The following is a 25,616-nucleotide window of genomic DNA, read 5'->3' as shown; positions in this document are numbered from 1 at the left end:
TAATGCTGCCTTATCCTTTGATCGCAATTCTTTTAACACCTTGTTCTACGGTGCCGTATAACTTGTGGTATCCTTTGGTTCTTCGAAACCTTCTTCGACCACCTCCCATGCGTCTTGTGAACTGAGAAGAGCTTTCATTTGGAAGCTCCAATTCTTGTAGTTTGTCTTCATTAATCGCGGTAGCGGCATTTGACCCATCACATTCGCCATCGGCTCTGATACCAATTTGTTAAAAATAACGCTCGCTCTGATACTAATTTGTTAAAATAACACTCACGAAACTGTGGAGGAGATGTGGAGAGGGGAGAGACAAGGAATTCTGAAAAGCCTTTTTTTTCTATTACACTATCAATTCTCTCTACTTGCTCTCTTGATCTCCTCTCTGCCAAAACAAACTATAGGTTTTTGTAAAGGCTAAAAATGGCTATGTCATCTTTCTCTAACCAACTGTTCCTAAAATAATTCCCACAATCACTGCAATAGTGTTATTGGCCTTTCACTTCTCATTTTGTCCTTTTTCCTGTAACGTCTATATTTGTTTAGAGAATGAAAATCATTACAAAGGAGGGAAGATTGTGGGAAGATTAAGTAAACATAACTTAATAAAACCGGAAATACCAGAGAGCAAGGAACTCCATCAAATTTTGTCCGCAAACAATATATTCCCACAATTGTAAGAATAGAAAATAAGATATTCAGCGAAAATAGCATTATATATATATATATATACACACACAACATTTCCATACTTTTACATTGGTCCACAAAATATATATATATATATATACACACAACATTTTCATACTTTTATAGAGTTCAAACTTAAAACTGATGCCATAAGCTCACATAGGTTGACTTGGATTTCCAAGGATAGAATCGAACTTTCATTACAGTGTGATGTCTTCAATGATATGTTTCAGATATGATACGAGAAGGATACACTAAACGTAATGTAATGATAGAAGTAAGATATGTTCACGAAACGTTAAGGTTAGGTTACGTCTCGAATTGCTATGGATATGAGACATTGATAAAAGAATATGGTTAGGATATGGGTAGAAAGGAATGAGATTATGATAGATTAATAGAACGATAGCGTTAGGGTACATTCATGTAATGATATGACTGTGATAGGTATAAGAATGTTAAGCCTATGATAAGTTAGGGGACGATATGACCATGAAGTATTTACGATATGATGTGATTATGATACGACATGTGAATGATGGATGTGAATAATGGATGTATATATACTGTGATATGATAGGAAGACGATATGAAATATGTTATGGTATGATAAATTGACATGTTTATGATATGATATATTGTGATGCGATATGTTATGGTATGATATGTATATGATGAAAATTATTATGTTCGGAAGCATGGAATGTTATGATATGATACACTTATGTAATTTGGATGATATGATATGATTGACATGCAAAACGGCGATCTAGCATGAAATAGAACTCCAGCGTATGCATGAAAGACATGGTAAGTGATATGAAAAATGATATGAGATGTACGGAACGCTAGCGGAGTTGTATTAAATGATAATGAAAATGAAAAAATGTTGGGACTTCATGCATTATTGTGTGCTCATCCATTGGGGGATACCCCTTACCCTTCACGATAGTACGGATGCGTACGTTACGAGGCAGGAATACGATCATTATGGTTATCATAATGCTGCGATGACCGAGCAGGAATACGATCATTATGTTTATCATAATGCTCCGATGTTGAGGTAGGGGTACGATTATTATGGTTAACCTAATGCTACCGTGACGGTTACTAGTTCTAACGGGTGTCTAGCCTAAGAAGCTCTCGGAGTATGCTCGCCTGACAAGAAAGGTGGTCCAGCGGTGTGTGAACTGACTAATGAGTCCATACTCGCACGTATGGGCTATGTATGGAGTATATGGTACACATCCAAATTACCTGTTAGGACAGTACCGTAGGAAAATAGATTTAAATGATAGGTCCTGTCATTGCATTCGCATGTCCTTGCATTTAACCCCAATAGTAGGGTCACTTACAGAGTATTTCTTTAAATACTCAAGTCATGTGCTACTACATTTTTCAGGTTAAGGCAAGGCATTTCTGTACGGGTGACGACGACATCGCAACTCGAGACCATGACACATGCCTAGGGTAGTCATAATTATTATTTAGACTTAGTTTAGAATATGATATTTTTAATTTAAACGTGTATTTATTTTATTTAGCCTTTTGTTGTGTCGTTTTTAAATATGTTTTCAAAATATGTAAGTTCATGGCTGTGTTTTAAGCTTGAAGGTTATGTTTTATGAAAGTTTAAATGAAGTATTTTCGCATTCAATGTTTATGATATGTATACAGTAGCGACCATAAATTAAGTAAAAAAATTTGGGTCGTTACATGAAGGGAGCCCGCCACGAGATCAGAAACAGGGTTCGAATTAGAACCCTTATTTCACGTATTGTTGGTAAGCACCCCTGCGAGGGGAGACCTAGTAACTAAGCATAGAGTAAAGAATGATCAAGCAGTAGTAGCCGACCACTAAGCATAGACCTAATAGTAGTAAAGATGATCGATTTCAACGTAGTAGTATGCATGAATTGGCTAGTTGAAAACCGTGCTAGTATAGACGGTTGCAAAAATATATATATTTTTTCACCACGAGTGTGTCCTACTTTTACTACTCACCAAATCCTAATAATAAGATAAAATATAATATACTATTAACCAAATCCTGAAAATAAGGGAAAAATCCTAACTAATTACAGCTAAATAAAATTTTATATCTTAAATCAAATTTCATAATACTACCAGGTGGGGGTGAGGAGGAGTGTATGTCAATCACAACCTAACTTATCTTTCAGAAAATCAAATCAAGATAACTCTAAACAAGTATTTGTTGATGATCAGGACACACTAGTTTTCTTTATACATTCCCAAGAAATAATTGAATTTTCCAGTAAGATGCAAAACTCAGAAATAGATCGACTGGTAGTTCGACAACCACCCCGATCAAAATCGCAATATGCTTGTAATCTTAAGTTGTTTTCAGAGGGTAGTAAAAGTCCTTGACAAGGAGTACCATTGATGTATCTCAGAACTCGAAGAGTTGCCTCTCAATGTAGTTTTCTTGGTTCATGCATAAATGATTTACTCCAGGCCTTTTCCATTTATTTCATTGGAACAAGTGAATATCCTGGTTGATCACTTCTTCGTTCATGCATAAATGATTTACTCCAGGATTGGTAACCTATCCCATTTAATTTGATTGGAACAAGTGAATATCCTGGTTGTTAGAACAAGTGAATATCATGCGGATCAAAAGGGTGAATGTAATAAGGATGTGTTAAATCAACCTCCAAAATTTGGAAGCTAAATTTAGTTGATTCTGTCAAAAAGAAAATTTTGATGTTTAAGAACACCAAGATGGATGTTCCCCTTGAATCACCTAAGAGGTTTATGCACATGAGTTACTCTAAGCATCAAGTTCTTGATTCCTTTAAAGAAGTTTCAGATGATAACACGAACAAAGATATCTCATCACTTTGGCCAGCAGTCTTATGTCACCTTCATAAAGATCTTGTTTACAGTCAAGTAGAAGCAGTTGGAAGGAAAAATAGGTCTTGAAGCAGTTGGAAGGAAAAATAGGTTGACGGGTATTTCTAATGATGAGCATGTGCCAAAGATAGTTGTTAGTGATAATGGAGAGAGGTCTTTTAACTTGAGGGCTTGCTCATCATCTAATCATTCTATTACTGAATCTCGTAAAGATGTTGTAAAAGAAAATACGAACATATTGAGCATGTCACCTTTGAGCTTTGGTGAGAAATTTGAAGACGCTTATAACATAGTTTTGGTATTGGACAACCGAGAACTGTTTGTCGACCACAGTTCTCGGTCTAGGAGAATGATTGAGAATATATGTAGCCAATTAAGACCCAGATTTAGATTAGGAGTCTACCTATAGGTGACGGAATATGGATAGCTCGCCACAAACATCTTGATAATGAATATGTTCTTGATTTTATTGTCGAGAGGAAAAATATGGATGATTTGTAGTGCTCAATTAGGACCAATCACTACAAAGACTAGAAATTAAAACTTTTGAGATGTGTGGGCTTAAAAGGATGATATATCTTGTGAAAAGTGATCCCAATTCATCTGTCGTCCTCTGTTCCGATCTCTATCATTTTTTCTTTGCTCGATACCATGTTAAGGATGAGAAATAAAATTGGGAAAGAAAGTCCAATCTATATTAATGTTTACAAAGTATAATAGGATACAAGCTCCCAACTAACTCCTACAAATAAGAGAAAATATGACAAAATTCTCAAACTAAGATAAAATATAATATACTACTAACCAAATCATGATAACGAAGGAAAAAATCCTAATTGATTAGGGCTCTATAAAATATATTCCACAACTAACTTTCTATCCTAAATCAAATTTCATAATAGAAGGTTCTATAACTAGGACAAACGCACAAAAGCAACTGTGCAACCTCCATGATATGTGAATCATTTTAGACCATGATGGTCACTCAGCAAGCCAACAACTCGCAATCTACGAGAGGGTTGAGATATTTAGAGGACTTTAAACGGTAATACCCGCGTCCATTCACTGAAACCATCGGAGACCCAATAGAAGCCCAAATGTGAATTTCGTCCATGGAGATGATATTTTTGCTTATGAAATGTTTAGATGATCAGAAGGTGTCTTGCCCGTCTTTTATGCTGGAAAACGATGAGAAAGTATGGTGGACAAACAATAGGGATAGTCTCAATCCCGATGGGGGAATCATGCCTTGGACAAGGTTTAAGGAGGCTTTCTTAAAATAGTACTATCGCAAGGTGGCCCGACTCAGAAAACAGCAGGAGTTCATCCATTTGATACAAGGTGGATATTCAGTAGACAACTATGATCAGGAGTTTATGAGACTGAAAAGGTTTGCACCATCACTAGTAAACACTGAAGAGAAGATGGATGAGAAATTCGTCATGGGTCTAGACTCAGGGATTCGCCACATGGTGGAAGCTATATACCCGAAGACATATGAAGAAGCGCTGAGAAGGACCAAAGTCCTAGAGAAGCCCAAAGATGAGGTACGTCGAGAGAAAACAGTTATGGTTGGACACAAATGGTCATATGACTCGAGGGACTCAGATCGTTGGCCACCACCGAGTAAACCTCACTACGCCAACCGACCTGCTCCTCAACAAGTTGAGAGGTATCCAACCCAATGTACGGACAAACACCCCAGAAACCAGGATGGGGTTAGAGGAAAGGGAGAGATAGGGTTCAAGATTTGTAGGAAACTACATGGAGGGAGATGTAAGGCCAAAACTAGGGCTTGTTTTCAATGTAGCCAAAAGGGTTACATAGCCATCAACATCACGGCCAAGAATACTGAAAAATCCACCTAATCCACCAAGAGCATTGGAAGAGGTTGACAAACGTGTGCATACTCATGCTCAAGCTAGGACATATGCATTCACCAGCAGAGAATGTGGGAGGTTCGACACCATGGTGACAAGTACACTATCAGTATTAGGACATTACACTATATTTGATTTCCGTTCTACGAATTCTTTTATATATGTTCCTTTTGTTACACAAGCAGGTTTCGAACTAGAATCCTTATTGCATGTATTTTCTATAAGTACCCCCAAGGGGATAAACTTAATAGCGAAGGATAGTAAAAGATGGTCATGTAAACGTAGCTGATCGAACCCTAAGCGTAGAACTGATTGTAGTTAGCATGAAAGACTTCAATGTAATGCTACTATGGATTGGTTAACTGAAGACAATGCTAGTATAGACTGTCATAAAAAAGAAGTAATATTTTTACCGCTGTCTAGACCCAATTTTAAGTTTAAGGGTATATACACCGAGACTACCCTGAAGATAGTCTCGATGACGAAAGCTAAGAGACTAGTTCAAGAAGGGGGGTTAGGTTATATTAGCATGTGTCATAGATTTAAGAGGAAAAGAAAGAACCTTAGAAATAATACCAGTAGTGAATAAATTTTTGGACGTTTTTTTGGAAAACCAACCAGGAATACCCTCTTCCCGAGCTATAGATTTCGCCATAGAAATCAAGTCGGGATCTTGGCCTATTTTCAAAGCACCATATCGCATGGCGCACCTAGAGTTGAAAGAACTCAAGGCGTAGTTACAAGACCTACTGGACAAGGGCTTCATCCATCTTAGTGTATCCCTCTGGGGCACGCCAGTGTTGTTTGTTAAAAAGAATGATGGCTCGATGCACCTGTGCACATCAATTATAGAGAACTGAATAAGAGGACGATAAAGAACAAGTACCCCCTCCCTCATATTGAAGACCTATTTGACCAGCTCATAAAGGTGACGGTATTTTCCAAAATAGACCTTCGATCAGCGTACCACCACATTAAGATTAAAGAAGGAGATGCACCAAAAACAGTATTTAGGACAAGGTACGGTCACTACGAGTTTGTAGTGATGTCGTTTTGCCTCACCAATGCCCTAGATTTGTTTATGGAATTAATGAATCGAGTATTTAAGAAATGTCTAGATATGCTTATTATTGTGTTCATAGATACATCTTAGTATAATAAAAAAAACGGACCAAGAACACCAAGAGCACCTCCAAAAAGTCTTAACCAGCTTTAGAGAGAACAAGTTGTATGCCAAATTCTCCAAGTACGAATTTTGGCTACAAAAAGTCTCGTTACTGGGACCTATGGTATCAAAGTGGGAACATTCAACTACTGTTACAAAGGTGCGGAGTTTTCTGGAATTAGTGGGATACTATCGAATATTCGTACAGGACTTCGCTAAAATAGCATCATAACTTACCCAACTCACGTGAAAGGGTGTACATTTATACAAAATGATGTGTGTGAGACAAGCTTTCAAAGATCTAAAACAAAGGTTGATAACAGCCCCAGTGCTTACAGTACCAGAGAATTCAGAAGGATACGTAATTTATAGTGATGCTTCCAAGATGGGACTAAGATGTGTGTTGCCTACGCGTCCCGTCAGTTAAAGGAATAGGAGAAGAAATATCTCACACATGACCTAGAGTTGGTCGTGTAGTGTTGGCATTAAAAAATTGGCAACACTACTTATATGAAGAGAAGACCCAAATTTACACCAACCACAAGAGTTTGAAATATTTTTTAACCTAGAAAGAGCTAAACATGAAGTAACGGAGGTGGTTGGAACTGGTGAAGGATTACGACATAGACATCCAATACCACCTTGGCAAAGAAATCTGGTCGTTGATGCCCTAAGTCGAAAGATGGCACACTCGTCGGCCTTCATTACTAGAGAGGTATGAGTCCAAAGAGGTTTTGAGCGAGCTAACATAGTTGTAGTGACTGAGGGAGTCATAGCACAGATGACTCGACTCACAGTACAACCCACACTCAGACAAAAAATTATTGAGTCCCAACGAGAGAGCCCTAGCCTACATAAGATTCTGAGTCAGCTAACAGAAGGTCAAGTGGACGGGTTCTCAAAATCCTCAAATGACAGACTATTGTGTCAGGGGCACCTATGTATCCCAGCAATAGAGGAATTAAGGAAGGAGATATTGACGGAGGCTCATAACTCGCCATTTCATATGCATCTAGGTGGTACTAAGATGTACTAAGATTTAAAACAGCATTTCTGGTGGCGGAGCGTGAAGAAGTACATAGCAAAGTTTGTAATCAAGTACCTAGTATGCCATAGGTAAAATCTCCCAGAAAAAAGACGGTGGGGATGTTACAACCTTTGAGTATACTAGAGTGAAAGTGAAAAAATATAGTCATGGACTTCATCGTAGGACTACCCAGAATGCTGAAGGATTGTACGATAATCTAGGTAATTGTCAACAGATTGATAAAGTCGACACACTTTCTACCAAGAAAAACAACATATACAATTGATGACTGGGCTCAGCTGTATGTGAAAAAGATAGTAAGGTTGCATGAAGTCCCAGTATCGATAGTTCGGATTGAGATCCACGCTTTAGGTCAACATTTTGGCACAAACTTCAGAAAGCGTTGGGTACTCGCCTCGATTTCAGCACTACCTTTCACTCTCAAACAGATAGTCAAACAGAGCGTTTGAATTAGATCCTAGGGGACATGCCACATGCTTGCGTACTAGACTTCAAGGGGAGTTGGGATTCCAAACTACATCTAGTGGAATTTTCATATAACAATAATTATGAAGCAACCATTGAGATAACAAATTCGAGGTAGGGGACCTAGTATTCCTGGGAGTGGCACTAATGAAGGGTGTCTTGAGGTTCGCGCGTAACAAACTAAGTCCTCAATTCATTGGGCACTTTAAGATTCTGAGCAATTCGGCCCATGGCCTATAGACTAGCCCTACCACCCTCCCTCTCTGGTATACACAATGTATTCCATGCGTCAATGCTAAGGAAGTACATAACGGACCCTATCCACATAATAGATTACAAGCAACTTTAGGGATATATGAGTTGCATGATAGGTTCCTAGAGGCCACCCTTACGATTGTTTTAACGATAGGTTTAATTATTTTTAATAATAATAATAATAATAATAAAGAAAAAACCTATTAAATAAGCTAATTTTTAATTGTCAGAATTTTTGAACGAGTCGTATATTATTTAAGACTTCAAAAAAGCTAAGACGAAATTTTTTTTTTTTCTCATAGGTCAAATATCAAAAATTTGAAAACAATATCAAACCTAATTTATTAATTCTAGATGGAAATGATCTTTCTTTGCTTTTTTTTTTTTTTTTATTGAATAAAAGTGTGGTAGATAGAAGTCAATATTAAGCATAGGAGATTTAGAAAAATGAGGCAAATGAGGATGAGTGTATGTACAAATTTTGTGTTACAGGTGGGTATAATGTCATCATCTTTTCATCTATGATGATCCAGAACTAACTAAGGTCAGGTCAATCATGAACTCACACCCTCTTTAACTAAATCGTAGGAGAAAGATTCTTTAATACGATGTGAATTTCAATTCCTTTTCAAATAAATGATACCCCTTTATTTCCAAAGTCAAATATTGTTGGTGTTGGATTAGATGGACCTTTCTCATACCAATTCATTAATCATGTTTAAATTGACATTTGCATGTAACCCATAAAAGTATTTGAATTCACATTTTTAAGATAAATTATATAAACTTAATGTAATTCTTTTTCTTTTAATTACTAGAGTTCAAATATATCTACCTCACTAATAAATACTATATTGTAGTTATTTAATTTGATTTGTGCTCAAATTAGATGATGAAAACTTACTTCATTTATGACTCTTTTGTGATGGCGGAGAACTATAATATGATTAAGACTTAAAGATACTCCCCATTGAAGTTTTATATTAGAGTATTATTCAATACGCTTACCGACTAAAAAGATTGTAAATTATTTTTAAAAAAAGTTGATTTAAGGATATCATCAACTACCACGAAAACTTTAGGTCACATCTTAATAAAAAATGTCTTTGAAAATGATGGATAGAACAATATTTAAGTTTGTTAATGAGAAACAGAGGAAAGCTTATTTAAAATTCCAACCATAGATCACTATTTAAACTATAGCCTTTTGTTCTCCGACTTTATCTTAAATTATATTTAATTGATTTAATATTGGTCATACTTATCATAATATGATGTAACCTATAATGAAAACTATTGGATATTAATTAAATATATCACTAGCGATATCTCTGTCAATGCATGCCCACACACGTCGGCTTAGAGATGTTTGTGTGTGTATATATATTAAAGGATAGTTTTAGTTGACACGAATATTTCTTTAGTTTGTGGAATTTATAAATTGTACCCTTACATTTTAATTTGTAGGCATGTAAATTAAAAATTAAGTACCTATACAAGACAAGAGATGTATTATTTGTTTGTGAGCTTCTGTCTGACTCGATTTTCGAGGCTTTGATCTTGAACTGTAAATAAAAAGACAAAAGACCAAAAATAAATAAAATAAAATATGAAATTTTGATAAAATTTAAATTAAAATTAAATAAAAATCAAATTCAATTAAAAGATAGTAAGGAAAAAAATGGGTTTGTGATAAAAATATAAAAGACTCAAATACAAGATGGACTAACGTTCCGGAACGATCTCTTTTGTAACTGCACATCTCTAAGCGCTCTCCCACCTTGATTAGCAATCTATGAATACCTGAACAAAAAAGGGGTGAGTATAAAAATATACTCAGTAAGTAACATATTTGTAGGCTCTTATTGCATCCTTCCATAACCTAGTAAGTAACAATGGTTTTTTTTTTTTTTTAAGCTTTGTCCCATTTTTCTATTCAATAGAAGCACTCCCTCGTGTGTCTACCCATGTAGTCCCCAGTCTATTCCAAGACCAGTTAATAGAGTTGCAGCGTCAGACTTATCTCATTCCTATACTCAATAGGCACCTTCGCCTAAACACATCTACCTATATAGACAATAGTCCCATTTCAAGACTAGTTTACAGAGTCGAGGCGTCAATCATAACTCGTTTCTACACACAATAGAAATACTCTCTCATAATATCTACTCATGTAGTCCCTAATTGATTTTCAAAATTTGTTTATGGATTCGCAACTTCCGTCTTTATCTGTTTCTACACACAATAGATTAACTTACTGCCCGTGTAGTCCCTATGCACTTTTCAGACCGATTTATAGAATCGTAGCTTTCGCTCTGATTCGTTTCTACACAATGGTCTTAGGGGTTCAAGTGAAATTGTTAACCCTACTATCATGCTTATTGGGCTTTCTTAGTTATCTTTGTTGATGAAGTCTACTAGATTCTTTGGGTGTCCAAGCAGTGTAAATCTCGTTTCTCATTTCTAGCATGTTTGGGATGAACTCTTCAGGACTAATCCCCTCTCTAGGTGCACTCGAGTGTATATCTCTGATCAACACTCACGATCCTATGATGCTTAGTCAACTAGAAACATATTGACCTAAGTCAACTCTATAACGCTCTAGCGCCCAACATTTAGTTCATGCATGCTTTACTAGAAAGATATTTTATAAATCTCCTAGAGCATGGAAATGTTATTCTAAACATTCATGCATGCTTATTAGAGATATTTTATCAATCACTTAAGTGAAGAGTGTAACACTCGAAATAAGAATAAATCGCTCATTTGAGACTCAAAAGATCCAAAGAAAAGAATTAAAGGATTTAAGCAAGAACCAGGGTGTTAAGCAAGTGGTTTCTATAGTAAGTAATAAGTAATTTTAGGGACTTGGCCTCCAGAGATGGATAGGAAAAAAAAAAGTCTAAATGCCAAAAAAGTTCATTTTTCCAATTTTTAAGTAATTTTTCAGATTTTTAATTTCTTATCTAAAAGGAATTTCAAGATGTTAGAGTAGAGAAAAATAACGATGAAAAACTTTTAGAAAAAATATAATTTTTTTAAGAAATAATATTAAAATATTTCGAAAATATCCCTAAACTTCGAGATAATTACGAAATTGCCACAGATCAAAAAATCATATTCGCTAGAGAGGTAAGAAAATTCTTCGAATCTTCAAATCCAACCGTTGGATATTTTCCAAATTTGAGTATGTTCTAGAGGCACACAACTCACCACATTCAACGGCTAGAATTCAAAATGAAAGTCGGTAGCTCACTAATCACAGATGATATTTTTGACAGATAATCCAGAAAACTCATTCTCAAAATCACGAAGATTCTAGAGGTTTCAATGTCAGTTTAAGTTTCCCCTATAGTATGGAACAAGAATCAAGCTGAGTTGAGCTCCCAATCACAAGTAATAACCATTTAGATTTTGAATCTCCTACTCTCGAATTTCTTCTAAATTTGAGAGTAATTGTCCACCATTTTTCTTCAAGTTTATTCCTACAGTTTCTAAACCAGATTACCCACAAGTTTTATGAAGGAACCGAGCGCTAACAAAGACTAGAACATATTCCCCTAATTGTGGCTGCCATTAAAGAGCTTCAAATGAAACTTAAAAAATATAATCTGAGCGTACAAGTTGATTCATCAAGTGAAACCGATTCCAATCAGTTTTTGCACCTCTAAGGAGTATTTCTATATAAGAACACAAAGATAAATAACCCAAAGAACGTGCTCAATTGAAGAAGATCAGTTTTGGGTAGAATTTGAGGGTTAAGTATCGATTCCTATCTACGGTTCTTTTTTCTTCAAATTGAAGATTTCTTTAGTTTCAGAGGATCAAGTTGAGTGACTTTGATGAAAGAATCGAAAGCTAGAACGTTGTAGAACAACTACCCAAGATAAGGAATTTTTGCATTTTCGGGTGAGTTGTAGACCAAAGACGATTTCTGAAAAATTAAGGTTCCACGCTTAAAGATGATCCCCCAAAATAATTCATTTAGCTTCTGGGAAGGGTAAGGAAGAGATTTTATAAGAAATCGAGTCTTGAAAATCTCTAGAAATGGCTACCTAATAAAAAATCCTCTATTTTGAACTTGGGTAAGAAATCAAATTTCTCATGAACTTTGTAGGAAAATATCTTAGGCTACGGCACGAGAAGGTATGAAATCAATCCCAAGCTCTCCCTTGTAATGCCATCTTTAAGTTTCATAAAAAAATTGAGGGGAGAAACGTCGTGATCTAAGGACAAGCCCTAGATGCGGGTTCAGACTACGTCGCTTGGAATGCATGAAATCTTGAACGTATAAAGCCTTGGACATAGGTTATCAGGTTCATGACTAATATCGTAAATCTGAGGGGTAGTGTCTTGGAGTAACGAACCAAAAACAGAACAAAAACCTAGAAAGTAACAAAGAATGAGACAACAATCAAGGGCTAGAACATGGATCAAGATCCATGTTCTAGAGAAAAGAACCTAGAACCATAGTACGAGGCCCTTAGATCAGAACCAAGGTTTCAGAAACAAAGGACCAAGGTTCTCAGGATAGATCATGATAAGAACCCACAAGTCAAGAACCAAAAGGTCCAAGTACTTGCAATAAGAGCAAGTCAAGAACGTGTGTGGTACCCTAGTATATCAAGAATACGATTAAGAGCCTACAAGTAGGCTACTTGGTCCTTGTACTCACTACAAATTTTTCATGTTTTTTAGGTAAATAAGGAGCTGATCGAGATCGGAGCGGACTCTAGAGCAGGTGTCATAGACAAGCTAAACCCGTTGTCCTCTACGTCTTGTTATTTTAAATATTTTGTGTTGTAACTATTCTGTCGTGTTTTAACTACTTATGTATGAACACTATTTTATTATAATATAAATATATTTTAAATTACGTTTTAAATTCTACGTGTTTATTTCCCAAAAAATTTGCCCTTTTTTTAGTCATCAAGTCCCCGTTATATACAAGTATTCACCTGCATCTAGCTTAAATCAATAAATGCAATTCAAACATGTTCAACGGTGTGATAACGTCCATCAAAAACTTGGACCACACATCACATGATTTTTTCATCCTCCTTTCTAGCATAGCGGAAAGCATTAAATAGGCATATTTCATCAATTCTCATTCTATGGGCATTTTCATAATTTTTCATAACATGCATAATCATTCATCCATAACTGTCCATTAGAGTGGATGAAGGATGACATGAGTAGATAACATGGCGAACTACTACTCTGTGTAAAACCCCCTCTTGAGAGGGTATGAGAGATTGTCTAAGTAGATAACATGAGAAACCACTATTATATGTAGAATATAAATCCACCCTGAAAGAGGACGAGAGACTATATAAGTAAATGGCATAATTAGAAGACATGAGGAACTACTATTGTGTGTAGAATAAACTCTCCTTGAGAAGAGAAGAGAAAATACACCAGTAGAAAGCATGAGGAGCTAATATTGTATGTAGGATAAACTCGTTTTGAGAGGGCACGAAGAACTACATAAGTAAATAATTCAAAAGATACTATTGTATGTAGAATAAATCCGCCCTAACCGGAGATGAACTACTACATAAATAGTTCAGCTCATGAGAGGTACCACTAGTAGGAGGATTCTTGAAGTAGGCCCAAACTTCTTAAAGCTCAAAGAAAATTTGTGGCAACTTACTAGGTTGGATGAGATGAGTGTAACGACCCTAAATTTCCACATATCTAGAGTCGCCACTAACGTCTCATGCTCATCCCTAATGCAGAATAAAAATCTAAGCATGCTCATCTTTATTAGCGGAAAAATTTAAAAACTTCAGAATACATTAAAACATTGGAAAACACTGTCGGACTTACGTGTTTCAAATATCGTGCTGGAGTTCAAAAAGATAAAATAAAACGATTACAAATTAATTAATATAAATGAATGAAATGCAACGCCCTATCCTAACCAAGACTAGGAATAAAATATGCAACTATCCTATGCACGCGCCACAGTCTCTGATCACGATGCCACCGTCAACCGTACATGGGAGCCTTGCCTTTACCTGAAAAACAATATGGCACACGGCCTGAGTATTTCGAAGAAATACTCTGTAAGTGACCCCACTATAGGGGCCATGCTAATGCAAACACATGCAATCATGAATAGGGACCTATCTCTAATCATCTTAGGGGTGGCCTCCAGTCTCGGACAAATTGGATGTGTAGTACTTCCCTACACACGACTCACACGTGCGAGTGTGAGTCCCCAGGGCGCTCGCACACCCCCTGGACCCTCTGGTCATGCTAATCTGTAGCGACGTCCGGAGGTCAGCGGAACCCCATAGTGTCATGCGCCTCATGAACACCCTCATCTGTGTGCTTTCGCACCTGTGCGCATTCGCGCTCATCATAAGGTGCGCGTCTGCACTCATCATCTCTAGGGGAAGTAGCCCTATGCTTATGAACATACAAAATGCATGAGGTCCCTCTGAATCCATCGTAATGTCTCTTCGGACACAACCCTCTAGTCTCATCTCTTTGTTACTCTAGGTAACGTATATCGTGGATATTTATATTAATATCATTTTCATGCTCTTAGGGTTGTGTCCTACGTCGATCTAACGACATGATGCAGTATGGCACTCATCATCATCTAGCATGCTCAATATGAAAAACATCATCATATTAAGGTAAAAATCATGCAATCATCATGCTCATCATAATGCCACAACGTGCGTCAAACATATTAAGCGTCACTCAACAAAATATGTATAAACTGGCACATATCATCAAGCATCATACAATCTATTTAGCCTATCCTATAGTAAGGCCACTTACTTGGTTGGCCTCGGCCGAAGTACTCCCTAAATAGCTAAACGTAAGCTCCCGTTCCGTGAGAGCTGCTTCCTACTTCGCTGGGTTTGTTTCCTATCACGCCGTTCACCACTTTCCGTTAGTATTTCACAATTAATTTACCTATAATTTAATAAATGTGAAATACGGCTCTAAAACGGCCTCGGATACCTTAATCGGGGCCGAAAATAGATCCGGGAGGGTCGAAACAGTGGAAACCGGGCTGAAAACAGGTGAGCCGAGCCGAACAGCCGCTGGAGCCGCCGGAGGAGCCGCCGGAGCGTCACCGGAGGGAGCCCGAGCCGTTTGCGCCGAGCCGAGCCGAGGACTGCCGCGCCGCTGTGTGACACGTGGCAGCAGCAAAGAAAGCCACGTCGGGCGGTAGTGTCGGGTCGAAGCGCGGGTCGGAGTCCGGTTCGGGTCGTGGTTCGGGTCGAGGGCTGTGGAAGGCTACTGGGCCAAGGCTAAACGTTGGGCCTCGGCTTACTGGGCTGGGCCGCAAGTGTTTGGTTTGCAGGCCGGCTCAATTGGACCGTGGGTCTAGTCTGGGTTGGTTCAACTGAACCGTAGCTTCTGGGCCGGTTTGAGGTTTGGGCCGCTGTAGTTGGGCTGGGCCGAAGGCAGAGGCCAAGGGAGGAACGGGCTGGCTCTCCCGGGTTCTGGGTTCGGGTTGACCCGGATCCGTGGATCTCGTCTTCCTTACCCGACTTTGGCCGATTTTCCGGCGAGCTTTCTCTCTCCTTCCCGCGGCGTTTCCGTTGCCGATTTCGGTCCTCTTCCTTCCCTTTTTCTCTTTGTTCGTCGTTCTTCTTTCCTTTTTGGGAGTTTTGCGGCCTAAAAGCTCCTAAACGCCATAGATCTAAGAATCGATTAAGAAACCAAACTTTCCGACCTCGGTTACCGACGACGACGCTTACGAAATAACACAAAACGCACCCTGAGTTATTGTGCTTTCGTTAGGGATCTCTCTTACGGTAGTAATAGGTCGTTTGGTGTCGGTTTAAGGGTGGTTTGAGGGCTCGTCGGAGAAATTGGACACTCGCCGACGTTTGTCCAAACTCTCTCTCTCTCGAAATTTTCTCTCTTTTCTCCCTTTGCAGGCGTTCTGAAGATGCTGGGCTGAGGGTGGGCGTGCTGTGGCCGTTGTTTCGCGTGGGTTCCGCGAAACTCGGCGGTCGCCGGAAAACTCGCAGGTTTTCCGGCGACTGAGTTTCTTTTTTTTTTTTTTTTTTTTTCGTTTTCATTTGTGATGTCCCACATTGGTTGGGGAGGAGAACAAATCACCCTTTATAAGGGTGTGGAAACCTTTCCCTAGCAGACGCGTTTTAAAGCCTTGAGGGGAAGCCCGAAAGGGAAAGGTTTAGGTTTAGTTAGGATTATTTTTACTCACCATTTCCTCTTCTTTTCTTTAGGTGTTTGCAAGTTGTTGTTTGAGGTGGAGAATGTTCGAGAACAGCGCAGTTAAAGTGGGGATCATTCCAGAGTGTCAATCCATCTTTGTATTTGGAATCTTATGTAATGGTAAATGTATTACAAATACCCCTTTCTCTTTTGTAATAAGTTTGAACAACATTTTTATAATTGAATTTTGTTTTTTATTTAATTGTGGTTTAAATTTGTTTTTAATAAACAAGATCATCCCTAAAAAAAAAAAAAATTATTCTCAATTAGACCAATTCTTACCAATTAAAACCCAACTTTTTGCTTGGGAGTCATGATACTTGAAAGTAACTCATTTAATGAATTCCTCTACTTATTTAATGGATGACTTATTATGCTATAATAAAATTTATGTAAAGTTTGGCGGACATAAAACATGTTTAGAGCCTAAACCAAAGATATCAGGACCCGATTTTCACAAGCGGTGACTTATTAAAAACTTAAAAACATAAAAAGACACGGTAAAAAGAACAATTTTTTTTCTTTAAAACAAAATATAAGTACATTTATATACAAATCTAAAGTAAAGTTTGAATACATTAGGTCGGTAAAAAAAACAACTTAAAACATTAAAAAAAGTTGAAACATGGTTTGATTTTGTATGGTGCATGCTCTGAATTCACTTCTACCCTTGACTAGCTCCTTCTTGTCACCTAAAAAATGAGAGAATAGGAACGAGTACAATGATTTATAAAGTAACCTACTTGTAGGCTCTTAATCGTGTCATTAAGATGTGCTAGAGTACCATCCTCTTTCTTCTAATGTTTTTGTTCTTGTCTTGAGAACTTAAGCTCTTAGGTTCAATTCTTGAGTTCGTGTCACGATCTAGCCTAAAAACCTGGGTCTTGGGTTCTGAGTTCTCCTTGGTTTTGATCTAAGGGCCTTAGTCTTGAGGTTTTGGGTTCTTAGTTCTAAGAACTCGGATCTTGATCCTTGTTTTAGTTCTTAATTTTGATTCTTGATTCTTGATCCTCGTTCTTGTCCTTGTTCGTAATTCTTGTTTCTCGTTCTATTTTCTATAAAACACTTCCCCTAAAATTTACGGTACAAGCCATAAACCTGATAACATGTGTTCTGCTTCATGTGTTCCAAGTGACAATAATCTGAGAACATACATCCAAAGCTTCATGCATTCCAAGCGATGTACTCTGAATCTACATCCAGAGCTTCATGCATTACCTGCTATACAGTCTGAAACCTACACCCATGGCTTCTCACTCCAAGCGGTGTAGTCTAAAACTTGCATCCAAGACTTCATATGTTCCAAGTGACACAGTTTGAAATTTGCCTCCAAGACTTCTTACGTTCCAAGCTATGTAGTCTGAAACCTACATCCAAGGCTTCTTACGTTCCAAGTGATTTAGTTGAGTTATAAACATGTTGTACCGTGGAGGTTTAGGAGTTCTTGGTTGTTGGCTAAGATAACATACTCTCGTGAGCTAACCATATACTATCTTAGTTTCGTTGTTTTCTATATCGTGAGACATGGCATGTGGTCAACCTAGTAGCTATCCTCATCATATCCCATGACTACTCCCCATGAAAACCCAAAAGATCACATGATTGGTGCATAACATGGATTTGACATCCTCAAAGGTAAATATGGTGTAGGGCATCTCATCTAGGTGAGAGAAAACATGAGGCCAAAGCATGACATCGTGCTAAGAAAGACATGATGTAGAGCATCCCACCTAGAAGAGAAAAACATGGGTCTTGAGAAGCACCAAATGGAAGAGGTCATGGGTCATCTTGAGCATGATTAGAGTATTACCTAACATTCTTTGAGGGTCATGATAACTTTAGAACGTGGAGTGTGTAATGTTTTCTTGTTCATGTTCTTAAAGAAGTAAATCTTGGAATAACATCATGAGTAGACCTAGGGTAATGCATATGTGTGACACACTAACTTAATCCCATGCTTAGAATTCATGGTCCTAGAATAAGCATAAATGTATTATTGATGTAACATATCAACCTCATACCTCAAAGTCATTCATAATATCTTACTTTTCATAACATAACTCTTAAGGTCATGAAAATTTCGTGAATTTTTTTAAAAAGTTCATTAGGGGTATTTTTGTCTTTTATTACTTGAATCTTGAATCATATCCGAACATGTTCTTATCATTGTAATATCATGCATAATTTCCTTGTAACATTTCATGTCATGTTCTAGTGACCTTGGGACTTGCATAGACTCTAGAACACAACCGCGCACAAATCTTATCATATCTTCTTAAACCTTAATCTAATCTCAAAGGTGATGTATATGTGAATTGTCATATTAGTTTGTTCAAGTTTTTATAAGGATCATAGTATGTTTTTGGAAGTACTTAGGCATATGTTTTGAACTTGAGAGAGCATAAGGTTATCCTAGGGGCACTTTAGTCAATTTACCCTCCATCTTACTCTAAAAAAGAGCACGAAACTGAAATACTCAATTATTGCAATAGTTAATGCAACAGCAGCCCACTGCTGAGCCACTCAACCCATTCATTCTGTCAGCCCAGCCCAAATGATTTGGTGCCATCTCCGACCCACTTATCTCCCCAAACCTCTTCATCATAATGCCTCCTATCAAACCCTTTTCAGTTTCCATTATCTCTTCCCAAACTATCTAATTAAGTAAATATCTTATTAACTTATATATCATATCTTCATTCTTCATTTAACAATTTTAATTTAATTTTAAAGTTTTTGTTTTCCCCAAAGTTAAATTAAATATCAGTAAAACCGAAACGAGCATAAAATAATTAAAAAAAAGCAATCCTAATAAATAAATAAATAAATAAAAGAGAAAAAAAAATATACAATCTCTCTCCTTCTTATGGACCGCATCACAACAGATGAAGTTTCGGCCCAAGATTTAGGCCCAAATTTGAAATTTAAATTTAGGGTATTTTTTTCGAAGTATTTTATAAAAAATAATTAGTATAAACTTTAGTTGTATTATATTTAAAAAGTAATTCTACTCACTACAAATATTTTTTATATTACATATTTTTAAATTTTCGATTAATAACTTCAAATTCATTTTTTATAATTAATTTTTAAGTGTTTCTTCCAAAATAGTTTTTAAATTAATCTAATTTTACTATTTTTTTTTTTAAAAGCGATTTTAGTCTTTAAAAGATATTAATAATTATAATAAAATAAAAATAAATAAATGTTAGATACCACCTGACCTAGAAAAAATTGCTAATTCCATTTTGGGTAATATTTTTCTTTATTCAATTTTAAAATGTCTATATTGTAGCCAATAAATGGGACAGAGAGGCTTTTGTTTTATTCTTATTATTATTATGATTATTATTATTAAGAGAGTTAGCCATATTTATTTTATTATGATTATTATTATTATTATTTATGCATTTGGTGTTCAAAAGCCTCACATACATGTAGCCTTTTATATATATACATATTCTTTAGGGTTTTAGTGGAGCATTCAGTCATGGATGCAGCATCAATTGAGTCTAGTCCCTATAACACTTTTGAAATATTTCCCAAAGTACAAAAAAAATAATAGTGAAATAAAAGGGTATTTGTGTAAATATCCCCATAAACAAAATTCTACCATCATTTCCAATCTAAAATTGTCGAGTCAAGCTAGATAGTTACCAAAAAAAGATATATTTTGTTGTTATAGGCATATCTTTAATCTCAATCACTTTTTTTAAATTAATTGTATCTCAATACATATCCACAACACCTGCGCTGCGTTGAATTAGAAGTTTGAATATTTATCTAAATTATAAGTTTGAATATGTAGAAACAGATCTTCGATACATTTAAAAATAGAGACAGCTGTTGCTATATAAATTATTGAATAAGATAGGAAGCATACGAGAATATTGTAATAAATAGGATGATAATGATATAATAAATGTAAACCAATAAAAAGAAGAAGAAGAAGAAGAATTATTAATATTGGTATTAGTATTTTATTTTGTGAAGGGTAAAGAAAGAAAATGGTTGAGAGTGGCTTTGGAGAGCATGAAAGGTCAGAATTAGGAGGGAGAGGAGGGGAGGGGGAAAGGGCCAAAATGAATGATTAGTTGTTGGTGGGTGTGCACGGCCGTACTGGATCACACCCCAAGATTCCTCTATCCTTGTTCGAATCTTCGGTATATTCTCTGGGGGAAAAAGGTCTATACATATTTTCTTTTTTTTTTCTATATATATTTAATTAAAAAAAAGGGCATTGAGGCAGATGGCAGTCATGCTTTTGGGTGGGAAGGCGCTACGTCACCGACACCACATAGATGGGTGACCCAAACGGGATCCAATCGAATATTCACTTTTATTTTATGTTTTCTAATTCTCTTTTTACTTTTAAAATTTTCCATAACCAAATAACTTTCAAAAATATACCATTTCATTAATACCCTTAAATTTAAATTTTAAAAAAATTTAAAAATATATTTTTCATTAATATCATATTTAAAAAATAATGATGAACTTTGAAGAGTAACATTAAAAAGTTTGGAGATAACTTGTGAGAGGGAGATAGATAGTTTCCGTCAATATATTAATATTATGATTTTTTTTTTCAATTTTATTTATAAAAATGAAGAGGCTAATACTACTTTTAATTTATTTTATTTTATTTTTTTTTTTTTTTGTTAAGTTGAAGGGTATTAATTAAATTTTTTTTAAAGCTTAAGAATATTTATATAATGTTAGAAAGTATAGTAGTATTTTGTAAATAATTAATAAAAATTGAATTCACTGTAGAAGTAGTAGATAAGTATTGTTTGAGAAGAATGAGAGCTAAAAAAAAATTGGCGTTGGCTTATTCAAAAGGGCGATGGAATAATAGAGAGATTCGTTCCACTACGCGACGCCCCGACCTCGATATTTTAGTCTCTCATCCCCCCTTTCTCCGATCAGCCTCCCATAAATTCTCCCCTGGGTCCACACCATTCTCTCTCAACCCCCTCTGTTTTTCTTCCTTTTGTTTGTTAGTTCAATGATCCTACAGCTTCCTCCCCCAAGTTTATTCCTTCCAGTGATTCCATCCTAGATCCCATTTTCCTTCTCTAATCCACCCTCCTTCTTCCCATTTCTCTCCCCCTCTCTCCTCATATCAATTTCAGACCCATTTTCGCCACAAACTCTGTTCTGGGTATCATGATTTTCTCCCACAAAATGCAAGAAATTGCATTTAAAATGGGTTTCACTCTCTCCGATTTCGCCCTCACTTTGGAACAAGAGCGCCGTAAAGTCCTCATGTTCCAGCGCGAGCTCCCTCTCTGTTTGGAGATTGTTACTCGCGGTACGACCCGACCCGACTCCATTAACTCCCCCTGTCTTCTTCTTGGTTTTTCTGATTTCTCTTTTGGGTTTTTCCAGCCATTGATTGTTGCAGGCATCACGTGTCGGAGACTACGACGGAGAATCGTCTATCGGAGTGTTCGGAGCAGACTTCCAGTGACGTGGGTCCGGTTCTTGAGGAGTTTATTCCGATTAATAGATATGGGGTTTCTGATTCTGAACAACAACAACAACAACTACAACGACAAGAACAACTGCCCTGTGAAACTCAAACGGAGAACACTGACGACTCTGATCGAAATAATTTGAATTTGTGTCCGTCGGATTGGCTCAGATCTGCCCAGCTTTGGAAGGATCCTTCTGCCTTGAATCAGGTAAATATTTTCCTCTGTTCTACGGATTTCTAAATTAGTCTCGTCGGAACTTTAGAGGTTATTGGGTTTTGGTGCAGGACCTGCCGGAGAAGACGGCTGTTGTTGAGGTCAAGAGTAATGGCGGAGCTTTCCGGCCATTTCAGAAGGAGAAAACCGGTGGCGGAGGAACGTCATCGACTTCGACTCCGGCTGCGACGAGCTCCACTGCGGAAATGGGGTCCGGTGGAAGTAATCGACGGGAAGAAAAAGAAGCGCAGAATCAGAGGAAACAAAGACGGTGCTGGTCACCGGAGCTACACCGGCGATTCCTTCATGCTCTTCAACAGCTCGGAGGTTCCCATGGTAGGGAAGAACATGAAAATGGACTTTCTTTTTTTTTTTTTTTTTTTTTTTTTTTGGGTTCTTTTGAGAAATTGAATTTTTAATTTTTGATTATTGTGAACGGAAATGCAGTGGCGACGCCGAAGCAAATCAGAGAGTTGATGAAGGTGGATGGTCTTACCAACGACGAAGTGAAAAGTCATTTACAGGTTTGGAAATCTAGAATTTTCTTTTTCCCCCTTTTTTTTTTTTTTTTTTTTAATTCTATATTTTCTTTTCTTTAAAAAAAAAAAATTAATTTTATTTATTTGGTGGGTTTGGTTATTGGCTATTTGTACTTTTAAATTTAGGTTAAGATAAGATATCATGAAAGTTTTGTCAGTACTCCCACTTTTATGACCAATTTGTCCTTCATGCAATTATCTCATTCCAATATTTTCATAAATATAACAATTTAATAACTTATGAATTAAGTAAAATTTTAATAAAAAAATTGTAAAATTGGTTGAGGTTAATTATGGAATGAAAAAATTGTTCAGAAATATCGTCTACACACGAGACGCCCAAGTACAACAATGCACCACGACGACACCGCCCAGACGCCGCAGTTCCTGGTTGTGGGCGGCATATGGGTACCGGCTGCGGAGTACGCCACCACATCCACCGGAGAAGAAGTGAGAGCAGCCACCACGAACGGAATGTATGCACCGGTGGTTAGGACGACGGCACAGGCATTAGCGAGTACAGTGGCGAAGGCGAAGGTTATAGTATCTGGGGGTGCGGCGGAGTGTAATTCTGCTACTACATCGTCCTCCACACATACGTCATCAGTTTCACCTGCTTGATGAGGGTGTAATTGGAGTTGGGAATTTTGTGTTTCTTTTTTTATTGTGTGAATGGTGTGTGAAAGTTTTGTTACAGAGCCTGCTCCATAGATAAATAAGAAAATGGTGACACTAATTCAATTTTGTGTTGGTTTTTTTGATCTTTCCCAAAATAATGATACTAATAATGAACAAACATACATGATAAGGCAACAGAATTCATACCTGCTATGCAACAAATCGCCATTTCATTGCCCACACCCTTCACAATCCTCATCATCCCACTGCCAGACACTGTAAATTCCATAGCAGCACACAAAATAAAAATCCATTTCTTCCCTTAATCACTTAAATGGTCTATAGTATAGTATATTGCTATAAATGATTTGATTCAATTTGTTCTAGTGGAGACATGTGAGTGAAGGTATTCTTATACAATGAGTTTGTATAAGAATAGACTATCAAATATTTGATCTCTTAATATTTCACAGGATAATCATACGTGACTTGATCTGAATTACGAACATTTTCTTTAATTTACATTAACTCACTCTGTAATTGTTACAAATGATTTGATTCAGTTTGTTCATGTGAAAAATGACTTTTGTAACTGATTCAATATGCCAAAATATCTCCCATGGGTGAGAATGACTTTTATAGTTGATTCAAAAATGACTTTTGTAACTGATTCAATATGCCAAAATATCTCCCATGGGTGAGAATGACTTTTATAGTTGATTCACTATGCGTAGGGGACTTGATAATTTCACGAGATAGAATTCATTACGGAGCTACTTGACCAAATAGGGAGTTGGGAACATAATTTCATGAGATAAAACCCAAATCCACTCCTTCCCATATAGAATAAGTAGATCAGTACTACTCACTTGTAATCATGAATAACTCGTGAATGATCAAATTGCTGGTAATAATTAACCAATTAACTAATTTGGGACTCCAACAATACATCCTTTGTTCAACATGTGAGTCACTAACAATACACCTTTCAAAGTTCACATGTTCTTCCTTTGATACTTAAAAATGCTATTGATATGGCTAAGTAAAGGCATGTGGCTTTGCTTTTGATTTCCTCTATAGCCATCATACCAATGGAGATAATGTTCCTTATTTATATACTCATGATCTTCCCTTAATTAGCCAATGTGGGACTCTAAAAATCCTCAATCCGGTAACCTCTTGGAAACTTAACCAGTAAGCATGTGAGTGAGAAACGAGAAGTAAGTAACGTGACTGTATTGGAGGGGAATTTCAAGGAACACAAGTGTCAAATCTTGATTCGAAATCCTAATATGAATTCTGGGAATGAGGCATGAGAAGGGGTACATGAATGAACCAATACTATATATGAATGAGAGCAATCCTGAGAATATGTTAACTAAGAAAGGCTCAAAGGAAATGAAACTTACTACCTATATCAGAAGGTGCACCCTATATTAGGTGACCTCTTAGAAATTTTTCTAGGATACATGCGAGTGAGGACAAAATATGGTTAAAGGACTTGTGTTGGTATGTAGAGATAGTCTTCACTCTTAAAAACGAGAAATAGGTAACGTGATCATGTCATAGGGGATTTAGATGAATATCGAGGCCATTATATGCAGAATACGAATTTCGAATTCCAATCTGAATCATGAACATGGATTGTTACATATCATTATAAATAGTGTGAGTGAGTATAAAAATATTAAGTAAGTGGTCCACTTGTAAGATCACAATACAATAAAAATGATAGTCATAGGCTCTTGTTATTTAGTAGTCATTGGAGATCTAAACGCCCATTCATACATGTCATGAAACATAAATGTCATATTTGTAGGCATATCTCCTTCCTATTGAAGTAGTTGACGACCTTCTAAAATTCTATCATAATAATTTCATATGCAACCTAGTTCTTGAACCAATTAAAATACATATAGGCCAAAACTTGGCATAAGAGTAATTTTTAAAGATTAAAAAATCATTTTAGTTTAAATACTACTGAAAGTTATTAAAATATAAGCTATTAAATGGTTTTTGTTTTTAAACAATAAACACTAATTAAAGAGTTTCTAAAATATTATTCAAATTTCGCATGCTAATTTCTAAAACACACCATTTTTATTTAAATTTTAGTATTATAACTATATGGAGTCTAACTTAATAAAAAAAATTCATAACCTTTCTATTAGGTCTGAGATA

General features: G+C 36.5%; 1 protein-coding gene across 1 annotated transcript; it reads left to right on the top strand.

The window, feature by feature from the left end:
- Nucleotides 1–21,499: 21,499 nt before the first annotated feature.
- LOC111799622 (transcription factor HHO2) lies at nt 21,500–23,558 on the top strand. Its single transcript, XM_023683041.2, has 5 exons — nt 21,500–21,899; nt 21,977–22,272; nt 22,350–22,614; nt 22,726–22,802; nt 23,133–23,558. The coding sequence occupies exons 1-5, from the start codon at nt 21,755–21,757 to the stop codon at nt 23,436–23,438; spliced, it is 1,089 nt and encodes a 362-aa protein (XP_023538809.2). The 5' UTR covers nt 21,500–21,754; the 3' UTR covers nt 23,439–23,558.
- The last annotated feature ends 2,058 nt before the right edge of the window (nt 23,559–25,616 follow it).

Source organism: Cucurbita pepo, chromosome 1, assembly GCF_057944985.1.
Source record: "Cucurbita pepo subsp. pepo isolate OVF chromosome 1, ASM5794498v1, whole genome shotgun sequence".
In the NCBI taxonomy this organism is placed as follows: domain Eukaryota; kingdom Viridiplantae; phylum Streptophyta; class Magnoliopsida; order Cucurbitales; family Cucurbitaceae; genus Cucurbita; species Cucurbita pepo.
This window is presented reverse-complemented; position numbering and strand designations above follow the sequence as displayed.

What these genes read in the sequence shown, in the direction of transcription:
- LOC111799622 (XM_023683041.2), top strand. Translation starts at nt 21,755, where the DNA reads ATGATTTTCTCCCACAAAATGCAAGAAATTGCATTTAAAATGGGTTTC. An exon ending in ATCCTTCTGCCTTGAATCAG is followed by an intron (nt 22,273 to 22,349) that starts GTAAATATTTTC and finishes GTTTTGGTGCAG; the next exon opens with GACCTGCCGGAGAAGACGGC. An exon ending in ACAGCTCGGAGGTTCCCATG is followed by an intron (nt 22,615 to 22,725) that starts GTAGGGAAGAAC and finishes ACGGAAATGCAG; the next exon opens with TGGCGACGCCGAAGCAAATC.